The sequence below is a fragment of the Lathamus discolor genome, chromosome 3 (genome assembly GCF_037157495.1).
Source record: "Lathamus discolor isolate bLatDis1 chromosome 3, bLatDis1.hap1, whole genome shotgun sequence".
In the NCBI taxonomy this organism is placed as follows: domain Eukaryota; kingdom Metazoa; phylum Chordata; class Aves; order Psittaciformes; family Psittacidae; genus Lathamus; species Lathamus discolor.
In genome coordinates, this window is record NC_088886.1 from 21,029,226 (window position 1) to 21,041,844 (window position 12,619).

General features: G+C 41.5%; 1 protein-coding gene across 4 annotated transcripts in view; it reads right to left on the minus strand.

Moving 5' to 3' along the window:
- Positions 1–12,619, minus strand: part of DNM3 (dynamin 3) — a 187,710-nt gene that overhangs the window by 165,725 nt on the left and 9,366 nt on the right. For all 4 annotated transcript variants that reach the window (XM_065673955.1, XM_065673956.1, XM_065673954.1 and 1 more), the window contains exon 2: positions 5,363–5,436. In XM_065673955.1, the coding sequence (XP_065530027.1) occupies positions 5,363–5,436 (74 nt within the window). The remainder of the gene's footprint in view (positions 1–5,362; positions 5,437–12,619) is intronic.

The following is a 12,619-nucleotide window of genomic DNA, read 5'->3' on the forward strand; positions in this document are numbered from 1 at the left end:
TACAGAGACATGGTGGGACAGTTCACATGACTGGAATGTGGTCATGGATGGCTATGTCCTTTTTAGGAAAGATAGGTCAGCGAAGCGAGGTGGTGGAGTTGCTCTTTACGTGAGAGAGCAACTAGAATGTATTGAGTTCTGTCCGGGGTTGGATGAGGAGCAAGTGGAATGTCTGTGGGTACGAATCAAGGGGCTGACTGGCACGGGTGATACAGTTGTGGGGGTCTATTACAGACCTCCTGATCAGGACAAAGGAGTTGATGAGGCTTTCTACAGGCAACTGGAAGTAGCCTCGCGACTACATGCCTTAGTCGTCGTGGGGGACTTTAACTACCCCGATATTTGCTGGAAGACTCACACAGCCAGTCATTCACAGTCTAGGAGGTTCCTCGAGTGCATTGATGATAATTTCTTAATGCAAATGGTGGACGTACCAACTAGGGGAGCAGCGCTGCTAGATTTAGTACTCGCCAACAAGGAGGGTTTGGTCGAAGTGGTGACGGTCAATGGCAGCCTTGGCTGCAGTGACCATGAGATGGTGGAGTTTAGGATCCTGTGTGGGAGGAATAGAATACCTAGCAAAGCCACAGTTCTGGATTTCCGAAGGGCCAACTTTGGCCTCTTCAGTCAACTGCTAAGGGAAGTCTCATGGGAAAGTGTACTAGGCGGTAAAGGGGCTCAAGATAGTTGGTTAGCATTCAAGGACCGCTTCTTCCAAGCTCAGGATCGGAGCGTCCCAATGAGTAGGAAGTCAAGTAAGGGATCTAGGAGACCGGCGTGGTTAAACAAGGAGCTGCTGGGCAAACTCAAGTGGAAAAGGAGAATCTATGGATTATGGAAGGAGGGGCTGGCCGCTTGGGAGGAATATAGGACAGTTGTTAGAGGATGTAGGGAGGCAATTAGGACAGCTAAGGCCTCCTTGGAACTCAATCTTGCTAGTCGGGTTAAAGACAATAGAAAGGGCTTCTTCAAATACATAGCAAATAAAACTAAAACAAGAGGCAATATAGGCCCACTGCTGAACGAAGTGGGTACCCTGGAGACAGAGGATATAAAGAAGGCAGAGGTGCTGAATGCCTTCTTTGCCTCTGTCTTTACTCCTGCAGACTCTCCCCGAGGGCCCCGGATTTCTATAGCCCCAGAAGGAGTCAGGACAAAGGAGGAGTTTGCTTTGGTAGATGAGGATTGGGTTAGGGATCAGCTATGCAAACTGGACATCTGTAAATCGATGGGTCCGGATGGAATGCACCCACGGGTGCTGAGGGAGCTGGCGGAGGTCATTGCTAGGCCACTTTCCATCATCTTTGGTAAGTCGTGGGAAACGGGCGAGGTGCCTGAGGATTGGCGGATGGCAAAGGTCACACCAATCTATAAGAAGGGCAAGAAGGAGGACCCGGGTAATTATAGACCGGTCAGCCTTACCTCCATCCCTGGAAAGATGATGGAACAACTTATTCTTGACTCCATCACTAGGCATATCAAGGATGAGGGGGTCATTAAGAACAGCCAACATGGTTTTATGAGGGGGAAGTCATGTATGACCAACCTTATAGCCTTCTATGAGGAAGTGACTAGGTGGAGGGATGATGGTAGAGCGGTAGATGTAGTTTTTCTTGATTTCAGTAAGGCATTTGATACTGTCTCCCACAGCATCCTCATAGATAAGCTAAGGAAGTGTGGGCTTGACGATCAAGTAGTGAGGTGGATCGAGAACTGGTTGAAAGGAAGAAGGCAGAGAGTTGTGGTCAATGGCACAGAATCTAGCTGGAGGTCTGTGACTAGTGGAGTTCCCCAGGGGTCGGTGCTGGGACCGGTGCTGTTTAATATTTTCATCAATGACCTGGATGAGGGAACTGAGTGCACCCTCAGCAAGTTTGCTGATGACACAAAACTGGGAGGAGTGGCTGACACACCAGAGGACTGTGCTGCCATTCAGCGAGACCTGGACAGGCTGGAGAGTTGGGCGGGGAGAAACTTTATGAAATTTAACAAGGGCAAGTGTAGAGTCTTGCATCTGGGGAAGAACAACCCCATGTACCAGTACAGGTTGGGGGTTGACCTGCTGGAAAGTAGTGAAGGGGAAAGGGACCTGGGGGTCCTGGTGGATAGGAGGATGACCATGAGCCAGCAATGTGCTCTTGTGGCCAAGAAGGCAAATGGCATCTTAGGGTGCATTAGAAAGGGAGTGGTTAGTAGGTCAAGAGAGGTTCTCCTCCCCCTCTACTCAGCCTTGGTGAGGCCGCATCTGGAATATTGCGTCCAGTTCTGGGCCCCTCTGTTCAAGAAGGACAGGGAATTGCTTGAAGGAGTCCAGCGCAGAGCCACAAAGATGATTAAGGGAGTGGAACATCTCCCTTATGAGGAGAGGCTGAGGGAGCTGGGTCTCTTTAGCTTGCAAAAGAGGAGACTGAGGGGTGACCTCATCAATGTTTACAAATATGTGAAGGGTAGGTGTCAGGATGATGGAGCTAGGCTTTTTTCAGTGATATCCAGTGATAGGACAAGGGGCAATGGGTGTAAACTGGAACATAGGAAGTTCCACGTTAACATCAGGAAGAACTTCTTTACTGTAAGAGTGACAGAGCACTGGAACAGGTTGCCCAGGGGGGTTGTGGAGTCTCCTACACTGGAGATATTCAAGGCCCGCCTGGACAAGTTCCTGTGTGATGTACTGTAGGTTACCCTGCTCTTGCGGGGGGGTTGGACTAGATGATCTTTTTAGGTCCCTTCCAACCCTTGGGATTCTGTGATTCTGTGATTCTGTGAAGTGCAAATGGCATAAAGCCATTTGGGAATTGTACTGTTGCCATCAAAATATGATTAAAGGAGGTCAACAGGTTGCTATAAAATAGCTTTGTACTAATTACACGGATTATTTTTTAAGAAGAAGTAAAAAAAGTTCTTATAGAAAAAAAAACAAACCAAAACCCACTCCACATCTCATGAGATAAATTTCTTGGTAGTGAATTGTTTCATGTTACCCTTTCCATAATCGCAGGAGTAACCACTCTTTATCTAGATATGTCAGATCTTTCAAATGCTGGAGGACTCCTGATAACTCCTCAGGGGCTGCATCCTTCAGTGACATGTATAACCCTAATAATGAGTGGTTAAGCTTTCCCTTCAACTACCAATCTTTATCCCTTAGTGCAGTGACTCAAATGAAGCTTTAACCTCCTCAGTCAATCAAATTCACATTCCAAAAATATTCTCAGCCAGTTGCAAAATATTGCTAAAATATCTTGCAGTCATCTCTGCATGCCTATATAGAAAGTACCACTTCCCTCCTAAGGAAAAATCTTAAGTTACTTTTAAAAGAGTCAAGAAAGGTCCTAGGATTACAGATCAGTTAAGCTTGTTACAGCAGCAAGAAGCTGATACAGTCCTCTACTTTCTATAACATTTTAGATAATTATGGACTTGATAAAAATCAGTTCATCATCTGCTTCCTGTGAAAGAACACTGTGCTTCTCTAAGCAGTTTTCTTTCTTTTCCTTTTTTTTTAATTAGTTCAGAAAGATAAAGGTGGTCTAAAAGATAAAGTTATTTGGAATTTCACCAGCAAAAACAGTAACAGTGGAACAAAGTTTAAAGAAAGTAACAAAATAATTAAAGCTTGCATTTTAAAGGTCTTGGCAGCTAATTCCAAACAGAAACACACTTCCCAAAGGGGGAAATAAGTCTTGCCATTCAGGAAACAAAATTACGCTGAAGCCGAGCTCTCCAGAATTCTTAAAGTTTTTATCGTGTTAAGTTATAATGAAGAACTGTTTTTCAGCAGAGAAGGTACCTACACGAAAACCTAGAGGCCTCCCTAAATCTAGTAATACTATGTAAACATATTAATGGGGAAAATACCAGACAGAGAGAAGCGCTTTCATTGCCTCCTTAACAACCAAGCCAAATTATGACGATTTTACAAAATAGGACAGTACAGACCAGTTGAGGTAAATTTAGGATGGATGTCTAAGAATAAGTATTTAACCACTTGAGGTTAGAGTGTAAGACTTTACTTACTAATTTGTATGTCCCCGCATAAGCCATTTTGTTAGTATTGCTATCATGGAGCTCGATTCTTTTTTTTCTGCTGCTTTCACATGGTGCTGGGAAAATTAGATGAAGATTCTCTATAGTAGGCCTTATCCATGCATTTCTGCATTCTCTGTCAGATCAAAAGCCAGATATGCAGAAATAACAAGTGTTCATATCTCCAACTAAAATGAACTTCATCTTTTAATATTAAGTACCTTAAGCATATAACACACTTGAAAATCCTAACATTTCTAAGCTGAGCATACAGAAATACTGGATTCCAGTTTTCCTGCTCCCTTACACAGTATAAACACTATGGAAAATTTCATAGAGGCATTGAAAGTAAAAATCAGCTTTAGAAGCAGTAATTCAGGAAAAAACTAGAGCCTGAGCAGACTGAAGTATATCTTCCTGACGAACAACAAAAAGACCTTTTAGGAAAATACATGCATGTAAAAACTTAATTACACCTCACACAGAGGCAGACTAAAGTTCTACAGGCAGCTTCAATTTTGTTTCTTCCCCAGCTTCATCATGTTCCATAATTTAAAGACCACTTGTTATTCTGAAATTCTGGTTTGGATGTTATTTCTTTTTACCATGTTAAGTAGAAATCAATAGTAAAAAAGTTAGTTTGTTGCTTACATAGGTTTAGAAGTAACAACAACAAAAACTTAATGATGGAAAACCATAGGTGCCTTTATATATGTTAGGGAACTACGCTACATAACAGCACATTGTACTCAACCAAGGGGCAATTAAAGTGGTGAATTCTGATTAAAATCTCAATATGCCACATAACTCAGTAGTATACACATACTGTATTTTTATTTTTGACCAGACAAATACACAGAAGCGTTGTTCTCCCCCAGTCTACCTTCTGCTCTACTTAGTGCAGTGAGCCCAACCAAAACAGACAAGTCATGAAAACAAGCTGTGTGGAATCAAATCTGTGTGTAGTGGAGCAAAAGTTAAAGGTAGAGCAATTTTGGAATGTTAACCAGTACAACTGTAAAGCTCCTCAAGAAATGAATAAACCAAAGCTAATTTCTAAGACACTTTGTATGTAATGTTTCTCCACTGCCTCAAGTTTGATCTTGAATTAAATTTACTATGTGCTCAAGGATTTAGATTTTAATGTTTTCGCAGATAAAACAATGAGATTAGGTGGTCATGAGCATACAGTTTTGAAGCAGTGGTCCTTGGTTACAGGCAGCCTAGTTGCACCTTTCTTGACACTGCTAAGTTTTCCCATACTTTTTTTGTTTGCTCTTGCTGAAGTACATCAGCACTTTGTTCAGGCATTTAGCCAAAGAGAGAAGGAGGTTACCTGTTTTGGCAGTGATCAGTTGCAGGACCAATGGTCGTCTTGTTACAATTCCAGAACCTCGTGGAAGAAAGTCCCTAGGAATGTTAAAAAAAGACAGTTACTACCCAGAAAGCACTGTGCAGTTACATAAGATATTGGACTAATTTGAAACTTTCTCTATACCTTCAGCCGCAATGAAAATAGAAAGTTGGTGAGGATGGATTTAAAGCAAACACTACTGTAAAGTAGGGCTGTTAATTTTGGTTCAAAATAGCAGTAGGTCATTAGACAAATATATATTAAAACTAAATGGCTAAAAATTAAATCGGGGTATTACCAATTCTCTTTCTTCATGACCATCACATACAACATCTCAAAATTCACCTTGCTTAGTAAGAGTACCTAATGCCATGCCCATATTTTTCGGCCTTTCGAAAACATAAAGTGTCCACACCATATCCTTGATTTGAAGAGGGTATGGACATATGAATACACACACTCACACACCACGACAAAGCTCTGGCCAAACCAAATTGTCAGCACTCTGCACCTACTCTTTCACATACTTCTGGCAGTTCAAATCCCCAAATAACTTTTCCAGCAAACACATCCTCCTAGAAGTTTGAGTGAATGCTAAACACTAGAAGTACTCTGGGACAGCAAGAGGGAGTGTTCTTGTACCGGAAAGCAAATGATTAAGCAAAGACAGCAACTCTGTCATACCATTATGCATCCCCATGATCCTTTCTATGCCTCCAAAGACAAGGAAACTCTCTATGCAACCAAAACCCTAAAAAAAACTTTGAACCAACTGTTAGTTGCAAAACCAATGATCAGAAACCCAAAGCAAAATAATATTTCTTTTCCTCCAGGATCTCCCGCATTTGCCATATCTATTAAACTCTTAGAAAACTTGAGGTTCAGTGATGCTGAACCACTTTCTTGCCTGTCTCGGGAGCACTGCTAATTTACCTCTCCTGCTCAGGTGAGAAGCAATGCAGCAAATGGCTAGGGTATAAATCTTCAGTTAAATCAGGGAGCTGATCTGGGTGACTGTGCTGTCACATGTGCTAGTGCCAGTAGGAAAGGTGAGGCAGGAGTGTGTACAGTGTTTGGGACTGGTGAGGAAAAGGACAAGAGACAAAGGAAGAAAGACACAGCCTTGTCAGCCCTTTAGGCAGAACTGCTTAGATGGGTTTGCTCAAGCCTCTTGATAAACCACATCTTGGCACAATCATTGTGTGTCTTCATACCAGCCTTGTACTACTTAATGGATGTCTGACTTTAGCAGTTCCTTTAAGGCAGCACACAAACTTAGAAAGTTTAAAAGAAGCCTAGAGGGTACATGTATGAAAAATAAAACACACAAATATTTTATCAAACTTCAGGATATTAATTTTGCAAATCAGAGTATATTAGGTCTTTGGAGTCCCAGCTCAAGACAGCCTTAGGAATGCAACAACAGTGAACCTACCTACCTAGTGCCAGCAAGGTAACAAAGCTTTGGCAGCCTGAAGAGAAATACGGCAACTCTACCCGTAATACAAGCTCTAAGATTTCTTTCCCACATGAGCAAGAAGTTCTAAGGCTCTGAGAAACAGAACTGGCAACTGGCTGTCAGTTGTACCACACACCACTTTAGAACTCCCCAGCTTTAAATGCAACAATGTTAATTTCTAGCTAAATAAAAATCTCATTTTCTCAGTACCTGTTGCTACCCTGCAAACTAAAGCTAAAGCACACCATAAAAGGAGAGGCAGTTAAAACACAAGCTAGCTCCTTAACTTTTATACTCAAACACAGATCTGCAGGCAAAAGTACAATTAATTAGAGATTGAAGTGATCTCTAAAACAAAGATATTGAAAAAAACATCAGGCCTAGTGATTTAAACCTGCTGCAATGTTTTACCACACTCGGGACAGCAACAGCATACAAGAACTAGCTTAAAGTTATCAAAAGGTCTATCACAACTTCAGTACCTACCAGTAGAGAGAAACCTGTGCCTCAGTGAAGTGCTATCTACTTACATTTTCCCAGGGGCAAGAGAAGAACATTTTAATAGTAACATATTCATCCCTGAATATGCACTGAAATTACAATAGCCCAGGATGTAGAAAACGCCTGTTAAGCTACAGTTTCATACACTGATTTTCAAGCACCTACTAGCTGATTTGAAATAAGTAAATAAATAAATTGACCATCATGAAGCGAGCTGATCAGCTGATTCAGGACAAGCTGATCACACAAACCAAACTAGGGTCCTCTACAGTACCATACGAGGCAATACAATCCTTCAGGGAGTCAAAGGCTGAAAAGACATTGATTTTCTGCTTCAAACTAAGCACATTCAGAGATAAAGAACACTGCATTAATGCAACTCCCAGTTATACAACACTGACCTTTTTCCACAACACCGAAATTACAAAGAAATGCAAGATACCATTTTTTCCTTCAGAACACCCTCTTAACATGTGCAAAGTAGATGCCATTTGATAACCTTCTCTAATAAGTTGAACTATCATTTAAAAGCCCACTGTCTGTTGAAGCAAGCATCAGCAGAAAGAGGTTACTGCTGGGGAGACAGTGAGCTGCGTTGATCACATAACCAACTAAACAATACACAGCAGAAGGACATAGGTTTCTCCTTGAAATAAACAGTTTGAAGAGGAAAAGAAGACAATAACTGAAGGAAACAAGGGGTTCATGGGGAGAGTTCAGGACAAAAATCCACCCCACCATCCCCCCTAACTGCTTGATGGGTATCCTACAAAGGAGACTACCACCTAAATTAATAAATCTGCTCTCACAGTGACAGGGAATTAAAAAAAATTTATAAATTCTGAAATTCCAGATTCAGCCACAAGGCAACGGCATCTGTACATTTTCTTTGCACAACCCAAATCAGATGTCACAAATTAATAATACATAAACTCTCCTTCTAGAAAAAGGCACTTTTTTAAACACACAAAGAAACATGAGCCAAATCTGAGACATAAATGGCATGGGGGGGGGTTGGGGGGAACAGGACGGACACACACAGAGGAGGGAAGCAACATAGTACCACATTACAATCCTAGCAAAAGGGAACCCAATTAAATAGTGTACACTGCTTCTGTAGAAATACCTACTTTGACATCCACAAGGCAGGATGCAGGTCTTCTCCCCATCACCTTAGTGTGGCAAGCCTTCTACGCAGGGTTTGTTTGCCAAAAAAAACCAACCAACCAACCAAAACAAACAAACAAACAAAAAACACACAAAAAAAAAAAACACACAAAAAAACACAAGCCACAATGCATTAGGAATGGCTCCACTCCCTCATTTTTCCCCTTTAATTCCTACTTCAATAAAATTCTTCTTAAAGAAAAAAAAAAAGCTTCAGCAGCAAGGAATATAAAAGGATTAAACACAGTGGAGTCACAGGTCCCTTCTGACCAAAAAAAATGCCCCTCAACATCCTGGTGGCACACTCAACGTCTTTTTAAGGACAGCTTTGAAAGAGCTGCTTTTCCACACCTTTTGGTCAGTATTTCATGAGAGCTAGGAAGAAAATAAATCACATCAGAGTTGAAGCAGCTACAAAGAAATCCATCTAGAAAAAACATACATGCCTAAGCATTTGAGCACAAAGACACCACCACCAAGGGAGAGAAAAGGCTGTCTTTTGTGGTGGGGGGAGTGAGCCTGTGGGTACCTGTGTGCACAACTGCAAGAGTACTTCACAATAACAAGGTGCAGGAAACAAGAATGAAACACACTGTGCAAGAACACATTTGTGAATGAAAGATACGCTCCTTTAAAAGACATGCATTCTCCATTAAGAATCAAACTACTTTTACATCTTTATTCTTACAGCATTTTCATCAAAAGGTACCCTGCTGACAGCAGCTGCAGTAGCTCTGCAGCAATGCCACTGTGACATGACAGTTTGGAGACCAGCAGCAAAGCCAGTCTGGTACTGCCTAGCCAGTACTGAATATATCAAATGCAAATAGGATGCAAGCAGCCAGGTCTTCCAGAACATCACTCCAATAACTCTTCAATCTTAGAATGTATGCATCTGTTAGAATACCATTAATATTTTTACGAGGAAAATATTTTCAGGGCCAAATAATTTTTGCCCTAAAAGCTATAAAATTACTCATGTCATACTGCACAACACAGAATCATAGAATCATGGAATAGTTAGGGTTGGAAAGGACCTCAAGATCACCTAGTTCCAACCCCCCTGCCATGGGCAGGGACACCTCACACTAAACCATCCCACACAAGGCTCTGCCAAACCTGCGCTTGAACACTGCCTGCGATGGAGCATTCACAACTTCCCTGGGCAACCCGTTCCAGTGCCTCACCATACTTACAGTAAATAACTTCCTCCTTATATCCAATCTAAACTTCCCCTCTTTAAGTTTTAACCCACTACCCCTTGTCCTATCATTACAGTCCCTAATGAAGAGTCCCTCCCCAGCATCCCTATAGGCCCCCTTCAGGCACTGGAAGGCTGCTATGAGGTCTCCATGCAGCCTTCTCTTCTCCAGGCTGAACAGCCCCAACTTTTCAGCCTGTCTCCATACGGTAGGTGCTCCAGTCCCCTGATCAACCTCATGGCCCTCCTCTGGACTTGTTCCAGCAGTTCCATGTCCTTTTTCTGTGGAGGACACCAGAACTGCACACAATACTCCAGGTGAGATCTCACAAGAGCAGATTAGAGGGGCAGGATCACTTCTTTCGACCTGCTGGTCACGCTCCTTTTGATGCAGCCCAGGATACGGTTGGCTTTCTGGGCTGCAAGCGCACACTCCCGGCTCACGTTCATTTTCTCATCAACCAACACCCCCAAGTCCTTTTCTGCAGGGCTGCTCTGAATCTCTTCTTTGCTCAGTCTGTAGCTGTGCCTGGGATTGCTCCGACCCAGGTGTAGGACCTTGCACTTGGCTTGGCTATACTTCATAAGGTTGGCATCAGCCCACCTCACAAGCGTGTCATGGTCCCTCTGGATGGCATTCCTTCCCTCCAACGTATCAACCATACTGAAAACAGAATTTCCAGGTAGGGGAAATATTTTCATTTAGGATCTCTCTAGCATACTAGCAGTACTTATTATATTATAAAAGGAAAAAAAGGAAAAAAAAAAGAGAAAAAGGTGGCAAAAAAAAGAAACAAACCAGAAGAATCCCCCGTTTGTGTGAAGAACAATGACACATCACCATTTAAACATGGTTTCAAAAAAGTGTAACTTATATCGGCTTTATTTTGCCATCTAGTATTATGTTCTGCACTTAGGTCAGTTACATGGCCAGTTTTATACAGAATAAATGATGATTAATTTACTTTAATACTAATATATTTAATTCATACAAAACACATGGGGATCCAGGAAATCAAATAATGGAGGAAATGCCACTGATTACACAGTAACTGCATTAATTAAAGAGCTAGGAACAAATAAGACTGATAGTGATGATTTGTCAGAAAAAAAAACCCAAAACCAGAAGTCCCTCTAAAGCCTCCATGTTTTTCACAAGGGGTAGAAACAAGACAGGCTTGGAACAAGAGCCATAATAGCCTTACAGAAGGGCACAAACAACCCATCTAAATCTATATCATTCTGCCAAACAACAATGGTAATGTTACTTCTGAAAGTTTTTCCACTAAATCAAAGTTCATCCCAAAACCCTAACCTTCCCTCAATTACAGAAAGGCCATGTTCCATGAGCAGCTAATATGAACAAGACTGCTGTTGTAGCATTCCACACAGGCCTTTATTCCCAAGATTTGCCAAGGACTGCACTGCAGCTTCCATTGCAATAGGAAGCAACTATGCCCAAAGCCAACAGTTTTCCTGGGCTTTTTTCCAACGCAGTGTTTATTGTTTCATACAATTCCAGCCTGGCACACTGGAAGCTCTTGTGGCTCACACTGGCTGATGAATGGCCGTATCTTGTGCAACAGAATACACTGTTTCACAGTGAGCACTTACACATGCCGATACAGCCAAGCATCTCCAAGTTCTACGACAAAAGTACACTGTACAGAAGTACTACAAAAGGCTTTCCTTTTTCTTGCATTTACCATATTTAGTCTTAAAGCAAAGTACTAAAAAAAAAAAAAGAAAAAAGAAAAAAAACCAAAACCCACACACAAAAAAAACAAAACCACAAGAGGGAAAAGCATGGTCCAGTGTAAGCCTGAAGAAGAGGGACATCGATTTCTAACTTATTTCCTCTGCTTCATTTTTTAAAACCCACAACCAAAACCAGTCAAAACCACAACCAACAAAGAACTCTTAATGCTAAAAATATACATCTTAAGACCTATTTTGGCAGACGTGTTCATTCTGTCTCACCTGCTCTTGCTCCTGCGCTCACCAACACAACAGAAGACCCAGCAGTAGACCTTTCACACGCTTTTGTTCATTACAAACCAAGGTATGTCCAACTGATAGAAAACGTACTTTGTATTTAAACAGAGGCTTTCTTAGGAATTAAATTTCTAGTGTTGAGTGAAGTACTTTCTCAGAAGATGTTTGTCATCACTGACACTAGACCTCACTGTATTTATCTTTCTTAGTAGCTTTGGAAGCACAATTCCTCTACCCTCCAAATGACAATAAAGAGATAACCCCAGGACATGTTTTCAAGAAGTCTCAAAAGCTTTAAAGCACTGTCTCTGTGTTATGGCGTGTGGTCTCAGCCACATACCCTTTTTTTTTTCCCCCAGCAATACAGTAGAATCCATCACTTTCTATATCACACTGACATTTAGCTATGTACGCTGTTCCTGATTAGCTCAAAGCACAGAGACCAATTCTTATTATTAGTCACCACTTGATCCCTCACCTCCCTTCATTAGTTACAGAAGAGTAAACGTTTTCTGTTTTGGCACAATGTGTGTCAATCAAGAGTCTCCCACGGCTTTGTTCAACAACTGCAAAATCTCAGCCTTACATAACAGGGCTCACATGAAGATGCAGAAAATAATTAAATCTCTTGAAGGTCAATGACACCTATCTTAATTAGGCCTATTAGGCAAGCTAAATACATTAGGAGGTTGTGGATTTTTAGTGATAAATGGATATATTAGCTCCTAAAGCTTAATACCAGTTTTCCCAGGGCTTTTTGTAAACCACACAGCAAAGATGCTGGCATCCTTATCATGACACTGTAGTAGTTCAAATTCTCTGATAAAGTTTGGTCTCAATTTTCATTATCCATTCTTTCAAGGAAAATCTTCCTTCAACTGAGATATGATTTTAATTAACCTGCTGAATCAAGATG